At 39.6% G+C, this 22,293-nt stretch overlaps 2 protein-coding genes across 7 annotated transcripts in view; one reads left to right on the forward strand and one right to left on the reverse strand.

The window, feature by feature from the left end:
• The window catches only part of PCNX1 (pecanex 1), a 210,935-nt gene that overhangs the window by 27,606 nt on the left and 161,036 nt on the right, over positions 1-22,293 (reverse strand). For all 6 annotated transcript variants that reach the window (XM_058429893.1, XM_032134763.2, XM_032134758.2 and 3 more), the window contains 4 exons: positions 18,355-18,608; positions 15,764-15,994; positions 3,638-3,738; positions 2,720-2,870 (listed from right to left, as the gene is read on the reverse strand). In XM_058429893.1, coding sequence (XP_058285876.1) covers positions 2,720-2,870; positions 3,638-3,738; positions 15,764-15,994; positions 18,355-18,608 — 737 coding nt within the window. The remainder of the gene's footprint in view (positions 1-2,719; positions 2,871-3,637; positions 3,739-15,763; positions 15,995-18,354; positions 18,609-22,293) is intronic.
• On the forward strand, positions 1,224-2,162 carry LOC116456141 (large ribosomal subunit protein eL6-like). The gene has a single exon (XM_032753751.2). The coding sequence runs from the start codon at positions 1,258-1,260 to the stop codon at positions 2,122-2,124; it is 867 nt and encodes a 288-aa protein (XP_032609642.1). The 5' UTR covers positions 1,224-1,257; the 3' UTR covers positions 2,125-2,162.

The following is a 22,293-nucleotide window of genomic DNA, read 5'->3' on the forward strand; positions in this document are numbered from 1 at the left end:
CTCCACTTCCTCTCCTCCCCTCAGCCCTCCATGGCTTCTTGGTTCCAATTCTACATTCTCACCTCCCTGTTTATAAATATTGTCAGTCCAGGCTAATGATGGGAGTGTGCTATATCCAAGTGTGTTGGGCCAGAATATAAAGTAAAGAATCACTGATATTGGCAATAATACCACAGCCAAAGCAATATTTAAGGAAAGAGACCTGGCAGCAACAGGCAAGAGAGTCCTGTAAGGAGAGACTAGGGGCAGGCACCCAAGGCATCAGAGGCTTTAATTCTGTGCTCAGTTTCGTCTCAGACAAGTTGAGATAAAATATCTGTGATAACATTTAGAATTAATTGAAGAAGTTTGTCAGAAGCTATTAGAAAATTATGCTATATGAAAGAGAGTATTTCTTATAAAGCAGATACATACTTGGTACCTTTCCAGAAATGTCTAAGTTTTAAAAACATTTTAATCTGAAGTAATTACCTTTTTTTGAAATGCACTGAATTCTGTCTCAAAACTCTAAAACTAGTCTGAAGATGGATAATTCTATTTGATCCCAAATTAATATTTCCCCAGGGCATCATCCTCAAATAGTATTCCATTTTTCACAGAGATTTTCAAATAATGTGTCCCTTATTAGCAATGTTCCTAAAGAATGTGAGGTTTTTAACTTAATTCCCACACTTTAGATTATATTATAATGACTTGAAGAGTAAGTCACATTTTATGTGGGGGCAAAAGATTCAATTAGATTTGAGCACTGCAGATACACTTTAATGAGTCTTATCACAGGGTCTCTATCATTAGACCTGATAACTACTGTCCAGTGGAATGGAGGAACAAGTGCCAGTACTTAATTTCACAATATATTCTTGCAATCATCTAGGGCTTTAGAAATGCATTGCGGGGCCTCACTTTAATGTTATTACCCTACTAAGATATTTAGCTAAGCCTAAGTCTGTCCTAACCACCTATTATTCTATATAACACATGGAATGAAATTCATCATTCAGTAACAGCAGCACGTGTAACATTCCTGAAGTGTTACTACACTACATTTAGAGTTGGCTAACATTCATACAGGGAATAGGCAGGCATTACAACAATATGAAGTCAAAATAAGTATTATAGGGGCCAAGGACCTTTACTTACAGCTTGTAAATAATTTTTTTCTTCACATTTCATGCCTGTATCAGTCACTCTCTAATGTTAATATTCAAACTTACTATTAGAAATATAGGTTCAGGTTGCTCTTTCCCATCTTGCAAGATGGCGGGTGAAAAAGTTGAGAAGCCAGATACTAAAGAGAAGAAACCCGAAGCCAAGAAGGCTGATGCTGGTGGCAAGGTGAAAAAGGGTAACCTCAAGGCTAAAAAGCCCAAGAAGGGGAAGCCTCATTGCAGCCGCAACCCTGTCCTTGTCAGAGGAATTGGCAGGTATTCCCGATCTGCCATATATTCCAGAAAGGCCATGTACAAGAGGAAGTACTCAGCCGCTAAATCCAAGGTTGAAAAGAAAAAGAAGGAGAAAGTTCTTGCAACTGTTACAAAACCAGTTGGTGGTGACAAGAACGGTGGTACCCGGGTGGTTAAACTTCGCAAAATGCCTAGATATTATCCTACTGAAGATGTGCCTCGAAAGCTGTTGAGCCACGGCAAAAAACCCTTCAGTCAGCACGTGAGAAAACTGCGAGCCAGCATTACCCCTGGGACCATTCTGATCATCCTTACTGGACGCCACAGGGGCAAGAGGGTGGTTTTCCTGAAGCAGCTGGCTAGTGGCTTGTTACTTATAACTGGACCTCTGGTCCTCAATCGAGTTCCTCTACGAAGAACACACCAGAAATTTGTCATTGCCACCTCAACCAAAATCGATATCAGCAATGTAAAAATCCCAAAACATCTTACTGATGCTTACTTCAAGAAGAAGCAGCTGCGGAAGCCCAGACACCAGGAAGGTGAGATCTTCGACACAGAAAAAGAGAAATACGAGATTACGGAGCAGCGCAAGATTGATCAGAAAGCTGTGGACTCACAAATTTTACCAAAAATCAAAGCTACTCCTCAGCTCCAGGCCTACCTGCGATCTGTGTTTGCCCTGACAAATGGAATTTATCCTCACAAACTGGTGTTCTAAATATCTTAAGAACCTAATTAAATAGCTGACTACAAAAAAAAAAAAGAAATATAGGTTCAGGTTTTAAACATTTAATATATCTTGTCATGAAATCACATTTTTCTTTTATTCAGATCAGAATATTTCTCAAAAGGTTCCTAAGAAACATAACTTGGAAGCTGATATGGTGTGGTTGTGTCCTCACCCAAATCTCATCTTGAATTGTAGTTCCCATAATCCCCACGTGTCCTGGAAGAGAACCAGTGGGAGGTAACTGAATCATGGGAGCAGTTACCCCCATGCTGCTGTTCGCATGATAGCGAGTGAGTTCTCGTGAGATCTGATGGTTTTATAAGTGGTTCTCCCCCTTTTGCTTGGCCCTTCTCCTTGTTGCCACCATATGAAGAAGGATGTGTTTGCCTCCCCTTCCGCCATGACTATAAGTTTCCTGAGGCCTCCCCACCCCTGTGGAACTGTGAGTCAATTAAACCTCTTTCCTTTATAAATTACCCAGTCTCGGGTATTCCTTACAGCATGAGAATGGACTAATACTGAAATCATGTGAAGAAGGATCAGTAAACACCAGTAATGAATTAGAAAAATCTCATCTTCTTACCTGATGAAGTTTAATGGACATACGGATCCCAGGGACTACTACTTTTCTTAGCAATTCCATGTCAGCAAAGATCCATTCATCTCGAATTGAAGAAATACGGAAATCTCCTTTAAATAGGGCATGCAATCCATAGAGGAATGACTCTAAATTACTGTTAAGATTGGAGATAAAAGTTCACATGTTTTGACAAAGGTCTTCCATGACACTGATTCTTACATCTGCGTGTGCATCAGAATCACCTGGGAGTGTTTTGAAAATACAGATTCCAGGAACTAATGTCAGAACCCTGAACCAGAATCACAAGAGATAGGTCCTGTCCAACCTGGGACCCTTATTTATAAACCACTGTAATAGTGAGTCCATGAAAATAACAGGCAAACAGCCTGTAAGTTAAAATAAATTAAGAAAAGCTTAATGGAAAACATGTAGTTATCACAGAAAAAAATTCAAAATATGTGGTATTTCTTAATTCTGATTCATTTGGATGTATATGTTAGGAAATTCAGTTTAGATTTAGAGTCTCCAAATCTAATATATTACTATATTAGAAGTACAAATACCCTGGACAAAGACTGCAAGGAAATATGGAAAAATAGAAATGAATGAATTTATTAGAGAAATAGTTGTAAACAGGAGGCCAATCAAAATTCATGGGGTGGTTATATTTTAAAATGTCTTAAATTCATTATATTCTCATTATCAGTGGCTACCCACGCATGTGTGAATTTTAAAAACCAGTTCTGTTAACCAGTTAGGACAGCTCACCTATGATCAAGAAGATGATATATAGAAATATAAAACCTAAAAAGACTTTACAATAACTTAGCATAGAATACATGCGTCCATGAAAAATGATTTTAGATTTAGGTTATACAGCTTCCCATACTCTCTTCCTCAGAACAGAAATGCCTTCTTTACCTGGACATATGATGGGATGCAGTCCCCAAAGCTCTCCGTCCCAGAACACAGAGTCCATAACAGAGAGTCACTAGGGATGAATCTTTGTCCACATCCACAGGCTTTAAAAAAACAAAAAACATTAGTTATCAGAAAGGTATGTGAGTATTTAACAAATCATAAATCTAAATAATATAGCGAAATGATAAAGAATTCAAAGAGTACATAATTTCTATCTCCTCAAAATAAACTTAATAAAACTGTATGAAATGAAGCATGAATGTGTATGGGGAGTTTCTTTGGAATCCTTAAATAAAATCTAAAATTTCATAATAATGGAACATAATAAAACAAATAAAACTGACTCTATTATAAAATATTAGGATTTTAGCTAAAGATTTCAAAGTACTAATTGGGATTATTGATATTACCCTCTCCTGAAAATACAATAGTTCTATCAGCTACTTATTTCTTTTCTTTTTTTCTTAACTACTTTTTTTTTTTTTTTTTTTTTTTTTTGAGATGGAGCCTCGCTCTGTCGCCCAGGCTGGAGTGCAGTGGCGCAATCTCAGCTCACTGTAAGCTCCGCCTCCCAGGTTCACGCCATTCTCCTGCCTCAGCCTCTCCGAGTAGCTGGGACTACAGGCGCCCGCCACCACGCCTGGCTAATTTTTTGTATTAACTACTTATTTTTGACCATAATTTGACAAGCAGGCTATTAGTGGCAGGTGAGTTCGCCTATTAGTGACTATAAATATAGTAAAGAAAATCAAGTTGATATTCATAAAATATTGTTTCCCCTCAACGTTTTTATTTTTTAACAATTACATACCTTACAATTGAAAGAAGCTGGTAACTCTCCTCTGTTTCTCCCTCTAAGAAAGCCTAAATAATAATCACTGATTACCTTACATAATACTAAAGAAAATCTTGGTAGTATCTCAGTTATCAAAAAATGATCCAGGGCAGTGCTTCTCAAAGTATAGTCCTAAGACCAGCAGTATCAACATCACCTGGAAACCTGTTAGAAATGCAAATCTCTGGCCACTCCAGATCTCTGAAATAAAATTCTGGAGGTGGGGTCAAGCAATCACTCTCCAGGTGATTCTAATACATGCTAAAGGTGAAGAATCAATGATACAGGCTAATAATTAGCTTAATTATTCTAACTTTGCCAATGGTATTTATTTTTGGCTTTATAAACCATTAACTTATAAATACAATAGGGGAACAGTCTAAGATATTAACTTACTGTTGATAGGTTAATTACCATTAATTTGATAATTTAGTTAATGGCGACTGTGTTAGAGATATCCTAGTTGCTTGCCAATTAGATTGTTTCTAAAGACATATTACCTCTTACAGCACATACTCTAGTTTCATCAAGTAGGCATTTTGAAAAAAAATTTGGGTCCAGGTTACAAAACAGTAAATAAAGAGTATGAGAGCACTAGTTTAAAGAAATACAAAAGAAAAATAAAGGAGAGTGGGTGAAGGCTTGAAGTTGTATAAAGAAAAAATACTAAAGGTAGTTACAATGGGTGATAAAATGACGGGTGATCTTCATTCTTTTTTTCTTCTTCTCTACCTCCCTTCCCCTGTCAACTTTCTACACTCAAAATGTATTGTTTCTGTGATGAGAAATTGTTTTTTAATTCAGATTTACCTCAGCCAAGATGATTCAATAGAGACCATATTTATCCCCCAGCTGAAACAGCCAAAGACTGGGCAGAATACATGACACAACAGTTTTCAGACACTGGACACTGGTCCCTGAGAGACAGGAAACAAATGAGGTAGCCCTACAACTGACTGAGCTTATTACCTAGAGAGTTTGCAGACCACAGCACAAGAAAGGCAAGCACAAATTGAGCCAGAGGCCTCTGAGTCAGCTGAAGCTCACAGGGCAGAGTGCTAGAGAGAGCTACTGAGAGAGGGAGGCGAGGGAACTTGGAGATCTGCAGCACAGTGCTGATCAGCACACGCAAAGAGGACCCTAGGCTGAGAAAAGAATCATCCAAACGGAATACAAAGGAGCAGCGGAAAATCTTGGGACTGGCTAGAACACTCAGGATGGCACTGTCTTGGTCATGGGGAAGAATTAGCCCCAGACTAACAGCTGCTCTGGTCCCTCCAAAGCAAGCCCTGAAAGGATCAAACTGTCCCCAAAGAATTTAACTGTCTCACAAAACAAAGTTCAAGAATTATTTACAGGAATACAGAAATATCCAGCACCCCTGAGGGTAAAATTCATAAAGACTGGCATCTAATAAAAAATCGACAGGCATGCAAGTAGCAGGAAAATAGGACCCATAATAACAATCAATTAACCACTCAATCAAAACTGACCCACAACTGACACTGATGTTAGGCTTAACCCACAAGGATATTAAAACAACTATTTTAACTATATTCCATAAGCTCAAGAAGGCAGAGGAATGACTGAGCATGTTGAATGAGACATGGAAGATTTGTAGAAAAGACCCAAATCAAACTTCTAGAGATAAAAATGAAGCAATGTCTGAGATAAAAAATATACTGAACGGGATTACTGGTATATTAATTCAGAAGAAAAGATAAATGATCTCAAAAACATAGCAATAGAAACTATGCAAAATGAAATACAGAGAGAAAAAAGACTGAAAATAAATGAACAGAGCGTCAGGGAGCTGTAGGACAATCAAGCAGCCTAATATAAATACAATTGGAGTTCCTGCAAAAGGGGTAGAGGAAAACAGAAAAAACTATTCTTAATAATGGTAGAGGGAGAGTCTTGGAGTAATCCAGAATAACTACTATGATCCTTGTTGATAAGGAAAACAGAGAACCAGGCACCTGTGTGGCTCCTAAGGATGGGCTGAAGCTGTGGTCTTGGCCTTACCACTGAGAAGACTGTTAAAGCTAAAACCACGTCTATTCCTGCCTTGATGACACCTATCCAGAAGTAGAAAAATGCTCCCCTTTTAATCCTATAGACTTTGAGAATTTTGACCTGCCTGAGGAGCATCAGATTGCACACCTCCCCTCGAATGGCATGCCTCTCATGGTTCTGGATGGGAGAGAGAACTGGAAAAGCTGTTATAGCTGGGGTCTCCCCTCACCAGTGAAGATGCCCTCTCCACCATAGGAATCCAATTTGTTGCAGTCTCTTTTGATCATTCTGTCAATCCTGAATGTTTGCTCACGACACAGATATTTATATTTCTTACTCCTTTATAGTTCGTGTGTGTTTGTATTAATAAAGCATGTCTTTAATAGATTTTTTAAAATCATGAAAAGTTTCCAAATCTGAAAAAAATTATGTACTTACAGATACCAAGAATCTCAATGAACTTCAAGAACAAGAAACAGGTGGCTGGCAAGATGGCCGAACATGAACAGCTCCAGTCTGCAGCTCCCAGCAACATCAAGGCAGAAAGCAGGTGATTTCTGCATTTCCAACTGAGGTACCCAGCTCATCCCATTGGGACTGGTTAGACAGTAGGTGCAGCCCACAGAGGGCAAGCCGAAGCAGGGTGGGGCGTTGCCTCACCTGGGAAGCGCAAGAGGTCAGGGAACTTGCTCCCCTAGTCAAGGGAAGCTGTGATGGACCGTGCCATGAGGAACAGTGCAATCTGGCCCAGATACTATGCTTTTCCCATGGTCTTCACAACCCACAGACCAAGAGATTCCCTCGTGTGCCTACATCACCAGGGCCCTGGGTTTCAAGCACAACACTGGGCAGCCATTTGGGCAGACACTGAGCTAGCTGCCAGAGTTTTCATACCCCAGTGGCGCCTGGAACGCCAGCGAGACACAACCATTCACTCCCTTGGAAAGGGGGCTGAAGCCAGGGAACCAAGTGGTCTAGCTCAGTGGATCCCACCCCTACGGAGCCCAGCAAGCTAGGATCTACTGGCTTGAAATTCTTGTTGCCAGCACAGCAGTCTGAAGTTGACCTGGGATGCTCAAGCTTGGTGGGGGAAGGGGCATCTGCCATTACTGAGGCTTCAGTAGGCGGTTTTCCCCTCACAGTGTAAGCAAAGCTGCCAGGAAGTTCGAACCGGGCAGAGCCTACCACAGCTCAGCAAAGCCACTGTGGCCAGACTGCCTCTCTAGATTCCTCCTCTCTGGGCAGGGCATCTCTGAAAGGCAGCAGCCCCAGTCAGGGGCTTATAGATAAAACTCCCATCTCCCTGGGACAGAGCACCTGGGGGAAGGGGTGGCTGTGGGCACAGCTTCAGCAGACTTAAATGTTGCTGCCTACTGGCTCTGAAGAGAGCAGCGGATCTCCCAGCACAGCACTCGAGCTCTGCTAAGGGACAGACTGCCTCCTTAAGGGGGTCCCTGACCCCCGTGCATCCTGACTGGGAGACACCTCCCGGCAGAGGTCGACAGACACCTCATACCGGAGAGCTCTGACTGGCACTTGCTGGCCTCTGGGATGAAGCTTCCAGAGGAAGGAACAGGCAGCAATCTTTGCTGTTCTGCAGCCTCCACTGGTGATACCCAGGCAAACAAGGTCTGAAGTGGACCTCCAGCAAATTCCAGCAGACCTGCAGCAGAGGGGCCTGTTAGAAGGAAAACTAACAAACAGAAAGGAATAGCATCATCATCAACCAAAGGAATGTCCACACAGAAACCCCATCCGAAGGTCACCAGCATCAAAGACCAAAGGTAGATAAATCCACGAAGATGAGGAGAAACCAGTGCAAAAAGGCTGAAAATTCCAAAAACCAGAATGCTTTTCTCCTCCAAAGGATCACAACTCCTCACCAGCAAGGGAACAAAACTGGATGAAGAATGAGTTTGACAAACTGACAGAAGTAGGCTTCAGAACATGGGTAATAACAAACTCCTCCAAGCTAAAGGAGCATGTTCTAACCCAATGCAAGGAAGCTAAGAACCTTGAAAAAAGGTCAGAGGAATTGCTAACTAGAATAACCAGTTTAGAGAAGAACATAAATGACCTGATGGAGCTGAAAAACAGCATGAGAACTTTGTGAGGCATACAAAAGTATCAATAGCCGAATCGATCAAGCGGAAGAAAGGATACCAGAGATTGAAGATCAATTTAATGAAATAAAGCATGAAGACAAGATGAGAGAAAAAAGAATGAAAAGGAACGAACAAAGCCTCCAAGAAATATGGGACTATGTGAAAAGAACAAACCTACATTTGATTGGTGTACCTGAAAGTGATGCGGAGAATGGAATCAACTTGGAAACATTCTTCAGAATTATTATCTAGAACTTCCCCAGCCTAGCAAGATAGGCCAACATTCAAATTCAGGAAATACAGAGAACACCACAAAGATACTCCTCGAGAAGAGCATCCCCAAGACACATAATCATCGGATTCACCAAGGTTGAAATGAAGGAAAAAATGTTAAGGGTAGCCAGAGAGAAAGGTCGGATTACCCACAAAGGGAAGCTCATCAGAATAACAGCAGATCTCTCTGCAGAAACCGCACAAGCCAGAAGAGAGTGGGGGCCAGTATTCAACATTCTTAAAGAATTTTCAACCCAGAATTGCATATCCAGCCAAACTAAGCTTCATAAGCTAAGGAGTAATAAAATCCTTTACAGACAAGCAAATGCTGAGAGATTTTTGTCACCACCAGGCCTCCCTTACAAGAGCTCCTGAAGGAAGCACTAAATATGGAAAGGAAAAACCAGTACCAGCCACTGGTACTGTAAATTTACCAAATTGTAAAGACAATCGACACCATGAAGAAACTGCATCAACTAATGGGCAAAATAACCAGCTAACATCATAATGATAGGATCAAATTCACATATAACAATATTAACCTCAAATGTAAGCAGGCTAAATGCTCCAATTAAAAAACACACATTGGCAAATTGGATAGAGTCAAGACTCATTGGTGTGCTGTATTCAGGAGACCCATCTCAAGTGCAAAGACACACACAGGCTCAAAATAAAGGGATGGAGGAATATTTACCAAGTGAATGGAAAGCAAAAAAAAAGCAGGGGTTGCGATCCTAGTCTCTGATAAAACAGACTTTAAACCAACAAAGATCAAAAAAGACAAAGAAAAGCTATGGTAAAGGGATCAATGTAGCGAGAAGAGCCAACTGTCCTAAATATATATGCACCCAATACAGGAGCACCCAGATTCATGAAGCAAGTCCTTAGAGACCTACAAAGAGACTTAGACTCCCACACAATAATAGTGGGAGATTTTAACAGTCCACTGTCAATATTAGATCAACGAGATAGAAAATTAACAAGGATATTCAGGACTTGAACTCCACTCTGGACCAAGCAGACCTAATAGACATCTACAGAACTCTCCACCCCAAATCAACAGAATATACATTCTTCTCAGTACCACATTGCACTTATTCTAAAATTGACCACATAACTGGAAGTAAAACACTCCTCAGCAAATGCAAAAGAACAGAAATCAAAACAAATGGTCTCTCAGACCACAGTGCAATCAAATTAGAACTCAGGATTAAGAAAATCACTCAAAACCACACAACTACATGGAAACTGAAAAATCTGCCCCTGAATGACTACTGGGTAAATAACGAAATCAAGGCAGAAGTAAATAAGTGCTTTGAAACCAGTGAGAACAAAGACACAACGTACCAGAATCTCTGAGACACAGCTGAAACAGTGTTTAGAGAGAAATTTATAGCACTAAATGCCCACAGAAAAAAGTGGGAAAGATCTAAAATCAACACCCTAACATCGCAATTAAAAGAATTAGAAAAGCAAGAGCAAACAAATTCAAAAGGTAGCAGAAGACAAGAAATAACTAAGATCAGAGCAGAACTGAAAGAGATAGAGACACAACAAAACCCTTCAAAAAATGAATCCAGGAGCTGGTTTTTTGAAAAGATCAACAAATAGATAGACTGCTAGTTAGATTAATAAAGAAGAAAAGAGAGAAGAATCAAATAGACACAATAAAAATGATAAAGGGGATATCACCACTGATCCCACAGAAATACAAACTACCATCGGAGAATACTATAAACACCTCTATACAAATAAACTAGAAGATCTAGAAGAAATGGATAGATTTCTGGACACACACACCCTCCCAAATATAAACCAAGAAGTAGTCAAATCCCTGAATAGATCAATAATAAGTTCTGAAATTGAGGCAGTAATTAATAGCCTACCAACCAAAAAAAGCCCAGGACCAGACAGACTGACAGCTGAATTCTACCAGAGGTACAAAGAAGAGCTGGTACCATTCCTTCTGAAGCTATTCCAAACAACAGAAAAAGAGGGACTCCTCCCTAATCATTTTATGAGACCAGCATCATCTTGATACCAAAACCTGGCAGAGACACAACAAAAAAAGAAAATTTCAGGCCAATATATCTAATGAATATCAATGAGAAAATCCTCAATAAGATACTGGCAAACCGAATCCAGCAGCACATCAAAAAGCTTATCCACCATAATCAAGTTGGCTTCATCCCTGGGATGCAAGGCTGGTTCAACATACGCAAATCAATAAATGTAATCCATCACATAAACAAAACCAACGACAAAAACCACATGATTATCTCAATAGATGCAGAAAAGGCCTTCAATAAAATTCAACAGCCCTTCATGCTAAAAACTCTCCATAAACTAGGTATTGATGGAACCTATCTCAAAATAATAAGAGCTATTTATGACAAACCCACAGCTAATATCATACTGAATGGGCAAAAATTGGAAGCATTCCCTTTGAAAACCGGCACAAGACAAGGATGCCCTCTCTCACCACTCCTATTCAACACAGTATTGGAAGTTCTAGACAGGGCAATCAGTCAAGAGAAAGAAATAAAGGGTATTTAAATAGGAAGAGCGGAAGTCAAATTGTCTCTGTTTGCAGATGACATGACTGTATATTTAGAAAACCCCATTGTCTCAGCCCAAAATCTCCTTAAGCTGATAAGCAACTTCAGCAAAGTCTCAGGATACAAATCAGTGTGCAAAAATCACAAGCATTCCTATACAGCAATAACAGCCAAATCATGAGTGAACTCCCATTCACAATTGCTACAAAGAGAATAAAATACCTAGGAATACAGCTTACAAGGATGTGAAGGACCTCTTCAAGGAGAACTACAAACCACTGCTCAAGGAAATAAGAGAGGACACAAACAAATGGAAAAACATTCCATGCTCATGGATAGGAAGAATCAATATTGTGAAAATGGCCATACTGCCCAAAGTAATTTATAGATTCAATGCTATCCCCATCAAGCTACCACGGACTTGCTTCTAAGAATTAGAAAAAACTACTTTAAATTTCCTACAGAATCAAAAAAAGAGCCCGCATAGCCAAGACAATCCTAAGCAAAAAGAATAAAGCTGGAGGCATCACGTTACCTAACTTCAAACTCTACTACAAGGCTACAGTAACCAAAACAGCATGGTACTGATACCAAAACAGATACATAGATCAATGGAACAGAACAGAGGCCTCAGAAATAATGCCACTCATCTACAGCCATCTGATTTTTGACAAACCTGACAAAAACTTTAATAAATGGTGTTGGGAAAACTGGCTAGCCATATGCAGAAAACTGAAACTGGACCCCTTCCTTACACCTTATACAAAAATTAACTCAAGATGGATTAAAGACTTAAATGTAAGACCTAAAACCATAAAAACCCTAGAAGAAAAACTAGGCAATACCATTCAGGACATAGGCATGGGCAGACTTCACAACTAAAATGCCAAAAGCAATGGCAACAAAAGCCAAAATTGACAAATGGGATCTAATTAAACTAGAGCTTCTGTACAGCAAAAGAAACTATCATCAGAGTGAACAGGCAACCTACAGAATGGGAGAAAATTTTTGCAATCTACCCATCTGACAAAGGACTAATATCCAGAATCTACAAGGAACTCAAATTTATAAGAAAAAAAAAAAAAACCCATCCAAAAGTGGGTGAAGGATATGAACAGACACTTCTCAAAAGAAGACATTTATGTGGCTAACAAACATATAAAAAAAAGTTCATCATCAATGGTCATTAGAGAAATGCAAATCAAAACCACAATGAGATACCATCTCACTCCAGTTAGAATGGCAATCATTAAAAAGTCAGGAAACAACAGGTGCTGGAGAGGATGTGAAGAAATAGGAACGCTTTTACACTGTTGATCGGAGTGTAAATTAGTTCAATCATTGTGGAAGATAGAGTGGCGATTCCCCAAGGATCTAGAACCAGAAATGCCATTTGACCCAGTAATCCCATTTTGGGTATATACACAAAGGATTATAAATCATTCTACTATAAAGACACATGCACACGTATATTTATTGCAGCACTGTTCACAATAGCAAAGACTTGGAACCAACCCAAATGCCCATCAATGATAGACTAGACGAAGAAAATGTGGCACATATACAACATGGAATACTATGCAGCCATAAAAAAGGATGAGTTCATGTCCTTTGCAGGGACATGGATGAAGCTGGAAACCATCATTCTCAGCAAACTAACACAGGGACAGAAAACCAAACACTGCATGTTCTCACTCATAAGTGGGAGTTGAACAATGAGAACACATGGACACAGGGAGGGGAACATCACACACTGGGGCCTGTCAGGGTGTTGGGGGCTATGGGACGGATAGCTTAGGAGAAATACCTAATGTAGATGACAGGTTGATGGGTGCAGCAAGCCACCATGGCATGTGTATACCCATGCCACAAACCTGCATGTTCTGCACATGTATCCCAGAACTTACAGTATAATAATAATAAAAAAAGAAACATGAGAAAACTACACTAAGACACATCATATTTAAATTGCTTAAAACCAGTAATAGAGAAAATCTTAAAAGCAGCCAGTGAAAAAAGATATTATATTGTACCTACCATTTTTTTCAGAGGAACAAAGAAAAGAATGACAGCAGACTTCTCATCAGAAACAATGCAAGCCAGAAGACAGTATAGCAACATCTTTAATTTGCTGAAAGAAAAAAATTAGTTCAAGCCTGGTAGCACTATTTTGTTACTGTTGGAGAAAGCGTGTGCCCTACTCCCTAAATTGCATTAGATATTCTCACCAAGAATTCTTGCTAATACTAACAACAAAGTGAAAGAAATACTTATCGTTTGAAAAGTAGGAGAAAGAAACTGAGATGAATCTTTTCATTTTCCCATTGAAGGTAATTTTAATGCAGTTAGTTCAGGATCAATCTTACACTATCTTGAAAGGAAACTACGGAAGAAGGGTCTGAGGCAGCTTTTAAACATTCAGATGAGGGCACTACAGCTTAGAGTCAGCAAGTCTGGCCTGATTAATGTCCCCAGGAAAAGGTTATTCTGGGAATGCTGATTCAGGGAATAGCATGCAAGATCTTAAGGAGATGAAGATAATCTTGTTCAACTTAAAAGAAAAACTAGAGCAGATGGGAAGACTATATAGCTGGAAAAATACAACTGATAATTTTCTTCTAAACAGATTGTAAGAGTAGGAAACAAAACAGACCAGGATTAGTGAAATAAGCTACCTGATGAGACTGGGGATACCCAAGTTTAGAGGTAAACCTTTTGAATATATGATTTATTACCAATCAGGAGCCATGTTCATGACTTCAGCAATAATCTCTAAGAGAAAGGTCCTTAAGGTAGGATGGAACCCTGTTCCTGAGTGGGTAGACTGTGAACTCCTAGCCCAAAACATTATGATTAAATCACAACAAAATAGCCAATATCATCTAAGCCAAAGAAGAGCTACAGAATAATATGACTGTTCCCATTACTCCCCCCAACAAAAGTCAGTTCAAGGATTTGAGAACAGTATGCAAAGCATTTTAAGTATATTTACGAAAAAATAAAACTATTTATTATATGTTTGGAAGAAAGAAGTTTAGCTTTGAGGTCCTCTATTTCTAGCCACTGTCTGCCGGTCTTCTGAGCCTTTTGTGAGGTTATTTTATCCAACTCACTATCCCTTCTTTTAAGATATACTACTCTGCTCAGTATATACTGCACGTCTAGTAAAAAAGCTCAAAGGCCACTGCTCAGAAAGGAAGTACAAGATGCTTCTGTTCTTATTGATGGAGTAAAAAGAGGCTGATATGATGGCTGTCTCACTCTAAGTGGTGGCAAAGGAAGGACTAAACCAAGTGCTAAATGTGAAGACGGTCGGTATGCACCTCCTAGACCATGACGAAGGCACCAGTTGTCAAGGCAGCTCACACTGCTCCATGACAGCAGGTACATCTGTACATACGACACTAGTGGTTCAACTACACAAGACTTTTGCTTAAAAAGCAGCAGTGGTGGTAGGAATTAGCTTTGTAATCACAGGCCTTGGCACTGCAATTATGTTACATGGAGTCTGACCAGGGGTGTGATACTACCACAAAAATCATGAGACCTAGAAGGAAGCCGTAGTTGCTGAAGTCCCTAACTCATCTTACTTTTAGGATAAGACATGTTATCCTAATGTGTGGATTGGGAACCACCAGAATTAAAATCACCTAGGGTGATCCCCAGCCTAGACCTAGATCAGAGTCTTGCAGATGGGGCCCAGGAATCTGCATTTTTACAAGTTCCTATGTCTTTTTTACTCACATTAACATCTGAAAATCAATGGTCTAGATGCACACTGTCCAATATGGTAGTCACTAGCTATATGGGCTCTTAAATTTAAATCAGTTAAAATTAAATAAAATTTACAATTCAGCTTTTTAGTTGTACTAGCCACATTTCATGTGTTTCACAGCCACATGTGGCAGTGACAGCACATTTCCAACACTGCAGAAAGTCTATCAGCCAGCACTGGTCTAGACTTTGTATTTGGGACAAAGACATTTAATTATCCTTAAGTGTGGCAGACAGAGGTAGAATTTCTTAAGGACTAGATTTTGGAGGGTAATGCATGGAATGTGAATGTGTGTGAATGCCTGTGCATGCCCAGGGTGGAGGAGGTGCTACCTGGACAGTGAGACTGGGACAATGAAAATGAAAGAAAGAGGGAGGCCACTTCCTTTAACCTGTTTTGGTAGAGCTGGTTTGGCCCAACCATAATGAACCAGTTAGGTTATCTTAACCAGAAGATCAGAAAGAGGAAGGTCTTGAAAAACTGACCTCATAAGAACTAACAGGGACTTCTTTGCATCTTTGGAAAAACCTGGATTCAAAGAGTTGTAAATGAAATAAACTCTACCTTTGCTCTTCGGGAAGAGCAGTACTCTATCCAGTTGAGGTAAATCACACAGAAACTCTCCCTAGATATGCCTGCCAGTCGGTGGTCATAGTCTTCATCAATGTTTGGATTAAAAGTTGGGTCCACATCGACATAATTGCGATCAGCACATAGACGAAGTCCTTCTTGCATTGTCTCATTAGCTAGCCACTCCTCTAGTTTAGAAGAGGTCGTAACATAATAAATGATGCCCTGACATGGACAAGACAAAAAAAAGAATTCAGATTAAATTACAATTTCAATTAACTCAGATTCCTCAATGAAATAAATTTCAATTATTTATAATGATAAATAGTAAAATACTTTTTAGTCTGACTAAAAAGTATTTTATTCCCCCTCAATATTCTACACATATATTTTAAGAATACTATAATAATATACCTCAGGCCTTACTGGATGAAAAAACATCTAATACTTTAAAATCACAACCATAAATTCAACAAAGCAACTCCAAAATAATTCTATTTATTTTATTTTATTATTTATTTATTTAGAGATAGAGTCTTACTCTGTCGCCCATCCTGGAGTGTGGTGGCATAATCTCGGCTCACTGCAACCTCTATCTCCTGGGTTTAAGCAACTCTCATGCCTCAGCTGGAATTCCAGGCACCTGCCACCACACCCAGATAGTTTTTGTGTTTTTAGTAGATATGGGTTTTCACCATGTTGGCCAGGTTGGTCTTGAACTCCTGACCTCAAGTTGTCCATCTGCCTCGGCCTCCCAAGTGCTGGGATTACAGGTATCAGCCACTGTGCCTGGCCCTAATCTATGGATTTTACATCTTTTGAACTTAGGATATTTCAAAAGAGGTAAAAAAACTTTACTGTGCTGCATTTATTTTGAATAATTTCTCATAGAGAGTTATTAAGGCCATCTGGTGGTCCTAGGCCAAGTTATAGAGATATATATTTACAACTAGAGATAGAAAATGCCACACGCACATACAAGTAAAAAATATTGTGAAATCAATCTCTAGCTTCTTGAGGTTAGGTTAAGCCAAACATAAAGTGGAAGGCTCAATGTTCATCCCAATCAGCAAATAAGGTGGTGAGGAGAGGTAACAACATAAGATATGAAAATTTCAGGCTGGGGATGGTGGCTCACGCCTTTAACCCCAGCACTTTGGCAGGCCAAGGTGGGAGAACTGCTTGAGCCCAGAGTTTGAGAGCCTGGGCAACACAGTGAAACCTCATCTCTACAAAAAAATAAAAAATTAGCTGGGTGTGGTGGCATGCACCTGTAGTCCCAGTTACTCAGGAGGTTAAGGTGGGTGTATTGCTTGAGCCCTGGAGGTCAAGGCTGCAGTGAGCTGCAATTATGCCACTGTACTCCAGCCTGGGCAACAGAATGAAACACCGTCGCAAAAAAAAAAAAAAAGAAAAAAAAAATTCAGATGTTGGTTATTAAAGCTTAGCACACGTTTCCTTCTTAAAAATACTGGCTTCACCTGGAAGCCCCTAAGTGACAACCATACTGTATTTCTGTAAACTCTTCAGCAAAAATAAGAGTATCCTGTGCAGTAAAGGATTAACCTTGCCCAACGAGGGGTTTGGCCTTTACCCTTGGGTTCTAGGGGGTAACCTCTAAGCCTTGGGATGCCCTTCCCGTTAAAGAGTCTTTGTTCAGCTGGGGACCTAGAGCCACACAGTATTAGCATGACCTCTGGACGTCCTGGAGACTTATGTTGGCCATGTGGATGGTCAACCATGCCTACGTGACAGGACACCAAGCTCGAGCAAGCTTCCTTGGTGGACAACACCCTGTGAGTACGGCCATGCTTCAATGCTGGGAGAAACAGGCATCTGTACAACTGTACTGTGAGAGGACAACTGGAAGCTCCTTGACTCAGTGTCTCTGGACAATATCCTATGTACCTCTTCCTTTGGCTGATTTTAATCTGTGTCCTTCTACTGTAGTAACATGAGTGTAATGTGAGTATGACAACTTTGCTGAGTTCCGTAGGTGTTTCTAGCAACTTACTGACCCTATGAGTGGTCTTGGGGACACCAAAATTACAGCTGAAGTCAGAAGTGAGGGTGGTCTTGGGGACCTCTTGAATTTTGCAATACTTTTATTCAGTTTGTTGAATGAAAGCAGTGGTCAAGAGCAAGGGCTCAAGAGTCAGACAAGCCTGGGTTTTAAGCCCCAAATTCTACTTGTTAGAGGATCTTGGGCAAGTTAACATCTGATCCTTAAGCTGCTTATTTGTAAAATAGGGAAATACTTCTTTACAGTATTAAGTAAGATACACATGTGTGTATACATATTTGTGTGTACATATTCCTTAGCACAATGCCTAAAACACAAGCTACAAATGTCTAGCTATTATTATTAATGAATGAATGGAATGAATTCCAGTAAACAAAGAGAAAGCAAGACGTTAGTAGGTTTATTTTTATGGAGTTTTCTGGATCCTAGAGAATTTAAATAAGTACTTGGAAGCAAAGCATAAGTTAAAAAAAAGTATATACATATATATATCCTTATATATATGTCATTCCCAAGAAGAAACTCTGATTATCTGAAGATCTAAGTAGGCACATACTCTTACCTTGACATAGTAAGTGGTGAGTACTTTCCGAAGATCAAAGACTTGAAGCATAGAAGCAGCACTATTATCAGTGATGCTATAACCCTCCAGAATATACTTTGTGACTATCACTTCCCAAGCTAGCCATCGCTGGCTAAATGCAGCATTAAATGAAAGCATGTGAGGAATATGGCCAGGTTCACAACAGCAAAATCCTTCATCTTCCTCTACACCTTCAGTAATGGCCTCCACTTCCCGCTGTTGACAGTAGGTACCTTAGAGAGAGAGAGAGAGAGAGAGAGAGAGAGAGAGAGAGAGAGAGAGACCTTTACAAAGGGGAAAAACCAGAAAGTGGGAAAAATGAATGCAAGGACACATGAGATTTACAAAAAAATACATATTTATTGCAATTGAAAGTATGTGATGGATTTGCCTTAGAATATCCATTAACGAATTGTAGCAAACTCCAGAAATCACGCATATTCTATATTCATATCCTGCAAAAACACAATGTGCATTAGCATTAGCACACTACGGTTTTTTTGTTTGTTTTGAGACAGAGTCTCCCTCTATAGCCCAGGCTGGAGTGCAGTGATGTGATCTCAGCCCACTGCAACCTCTGCCTCCCAGGTCCCGGTTCAAGTAATTTCCTGCCTTAGCCTCCAGAGGAGCTGGTATTACAGGCATGCGCCATGAGGCCCAGCTAATTTTTGCATTTTTAGTAGAGACAGCGTTTCACCATGTTGGTCTTGAACTCCAGACCTTGTGATCTGCCTGCCTCAGAGGCCTTCCAAAGTGCTGGGATTACAGGCGTGAGCCACTGCACTCACACTACGGGTCTGATAATTCGTGTGGTAAAGTAACTTTAATTTTGACTTACTGATTTCTAAATGTTTCAAATGGGTTTACAATTGTGTTTGTATCAAATGAAGGACCAAAGAGCAAAGGCACATCTCCTGAAGGTCTGAGTTAATTTTAAAAATACAAAAACCAGTGGAATGTTATTGAAGTAAAAATACAAAAACAGATTAAATATAGAATGAGACCCATAGCAATCTAGTGCCAGCAAAATATCATCTGTTACACTAATGTTAATTTTTATCTTGTTCTCTGGTCTTGTTTCAACTCAATTTGTAAATTCTTTATATTATGTAAAGACTATAAAGTAATCATACTTAACTGTACAGAAATCAGGCTGCACAATAATTTTCTTTCTTTAAAAGTAATATTAATACATACACCATCCAGGTCTGAAAACCACTGCTTTGAGAGAAACTGATAGCATGACACCTAGTCCCAGCTGATGGTGGTGGTGGTACAATGAAAGATAAGGCTAAAAAGGGTTTTATAGCCAAGCTAAGGAGCTGTGCTGTTTAGCACTCTATAGCCCTCAATAATTCCATTATTTCATTTTCTTGTTTAATAACTGTCACCAACACTTCCATAATAATGTTACATAGTGTTGACAAGAAAAACCCTTGACTTGAACCTGACGCTGATAGGAATACATGCTGTGGGTGACCATTTTATATGATACTCCCTAAAAATATACAGGCATACCTTGTTTTATTGTGCTTTGCTTTATTGCTCTTTGAAGGCACTGTGATATCTACAAATTGAAGGTTTTTGACAACCTTGTGTCAAGCAAATCTATTGGTACCATTTTTCCAAGAGCATGTGCTCACTTCCTGTCTCTGGATCACATTTTAGTAATTCTCTCAATATTTCAAACATTTTATTACTGTTGTATCTATAATGGTGATTTGTGATCAGTGATCTTTAATGTTAGTGTTCTAAGTACTTTGGAGTACCACAATTTATGCCCATATAAGATGGCAAACTTAAATTGACAAATGGTGTATGAACTCTGACTGCTCCACTGACCAGCCATTCCCCCATCTCTCCCTCTTTTCAGGACTTCCTATTCCCTAAGACATAGCAATATTGAAATTTGGGCAATTTATAATACTATAATGGCCTCTAAGTGTTTAAGTGAAAGAAACAGTTGCATGTCTCACTTCAAATCAAATGCTAGAAATAAGGAAGCTTATTTCTAGTGAGGAAGGCATGTCAAAAGCCAAATGCATTAGTCCATTCTCACGTTGCTATAAAGAACTACCTGAGACAGGGTAATTTGTAAAGAAAAGAGGTTTAATTGGCTCACAGTTCTGCAGACTGTACAGGAAGTGTGGCTGGGTAGGCCTCAGGAAACATAATCACGGTGTTAAGGTGAAGGGGAAGCAGGCACGTTTTACATGCTGGAGCAGAAGGAATAGGGTTAAGGGGGAGGTGCTACACACTTTTAAACAACCAGATCACATGAGGACTCACTATCACGAGAACAGCAAGGGGGAAAATCCACTCCCATGATCTAATCACGCCCCACCAAACCCCTCCTCCAACACTGGGTATTACAATTCAACATGAGATTTGGGCAGGGACACAAATCCAAACCATATCACCAGATGGGCCAAAAGTTAGGCCTCATGCACCAAATAGCCAAGTTGTGAATGCAAAGGAAACATTCTTGAAGAAAATTAAAAGTGCTACTCCAGTGAACAAACAAAAGATAAGAAAGCAAAAAAGCCTTATTGCTGATATGGAGAACGTCTGAGTGGTCTGGAGAGAAGATCAAATCAACTATAACATTCCCTTAAGCCAAAGCCTAATCCAGAACAAAGCTCTAACTCTCTACAATTCTATGAAGGCTGAGAAGCAAGCAAGCTGCAGAAGAAAAGTTGGAAGCTAGTAGAGATTGGTCATGAGGTTTAAGGAAAGAAGCTGTCTTCATAACATAAAACTGCAAGGTGAAGCTGCAAGTGCTGATGTTAAAGCTGCAGCAAGGTATTCAGAAGACCTAGCTAAGATCATTGATGAAGGTGGCTACAGTACAACAACAGATTTTCAAAATAGACTAAACATCCTTACACAGAAAGAAGATGCCATCTAGGACTTTCACAGCTAGAGAGGAGTCAATGCCTGGCTTCAAATCTTCAAAGGACAGGCTGACTCTCTTTGATAGGGTCTAATGCAGCTGCTAAGTTTAAGCTGAAATGCTCATTTACCATTCCAAAAATGCTAGAACCTTTAAGAATTATGCTAAAGTTCCTCTAACTGTGCACTATAAATGGAATAACAAAGACTGGATGACAGCACATCTGTTTATAGCATGGTTTACTGGATATTTTAAGCCTACTGTTGAGACCTTCTGCTCCGAAAAAAGGATTCCTTTCCAAATATTACTACTCATTGACAATGCATCTGATCACCCAAGAACTCTGATGGAAATGTACAAGGACATTAGTGTTGCCTGCTAACACAACATCCGTTCTGCAGTCTGTACATCAAGAAATAATTGCAACTGTCAAGTCTTATTACTTAAGAAATAAATTTTGTAAGGCTATAGCTGCCACAGAGGGATTCCTCTGATGACTCTGGGCAAAGTAAACTGACAATTTCCTTGAAAGGATTCACCATTTTAGATGCCAGTAAGGACATTCATGATTCATGGGAGGCAGTCAAAATGTCAACACTAATAGGAATTTGAAATAAATTGACTCATGGATGACTTTGTGGGGTTTCAAGACTTCAGTGGTGGAAGTAATTGCAGATATGGCAGGAATAGCAACAGAAGCTGAATTAGAAGTGAAATCTGAAGGATGTGGCAGAATTGCTATAATATCCTGATAAAACGTAAACAGATGAAGCGTTGTTTCTTATGGTTGAGAAGAAAGCAGTTTCTTGAGAAGAAATTGACTCCTAAGTGAAGATGTTGTGAGTCTTGGTTAAAATGACAACAAAGGATTTATAGTATTACATAAACTTGATTAATAAAGCAATAGCAAAGTTTGAGAGCACTGACTCCAATTTTGAAAGAAATCATACTGTGGGTAAATGCTATTAAACAGCATTGCATGCTACAGAGGAATCCTTCATGAAACAAAGAGTCAATAAATGTAG

This window comes from Hylobates moloch, unplaced genomic scaffold (genome assembly GCF_009828535.3).
Source record: "Hylobates moloch isolate HMO894 unplaced genomic scaffold, HMol_V3 SCAFFOLD_16, whole genome shotgun sequence".
Classification (NCBI taxonomy): Eukaryota; Metazoa; Chordata; class Mammalia; order Primates; family Hylobatidae; genus Hylobates; species Hylobates moloch.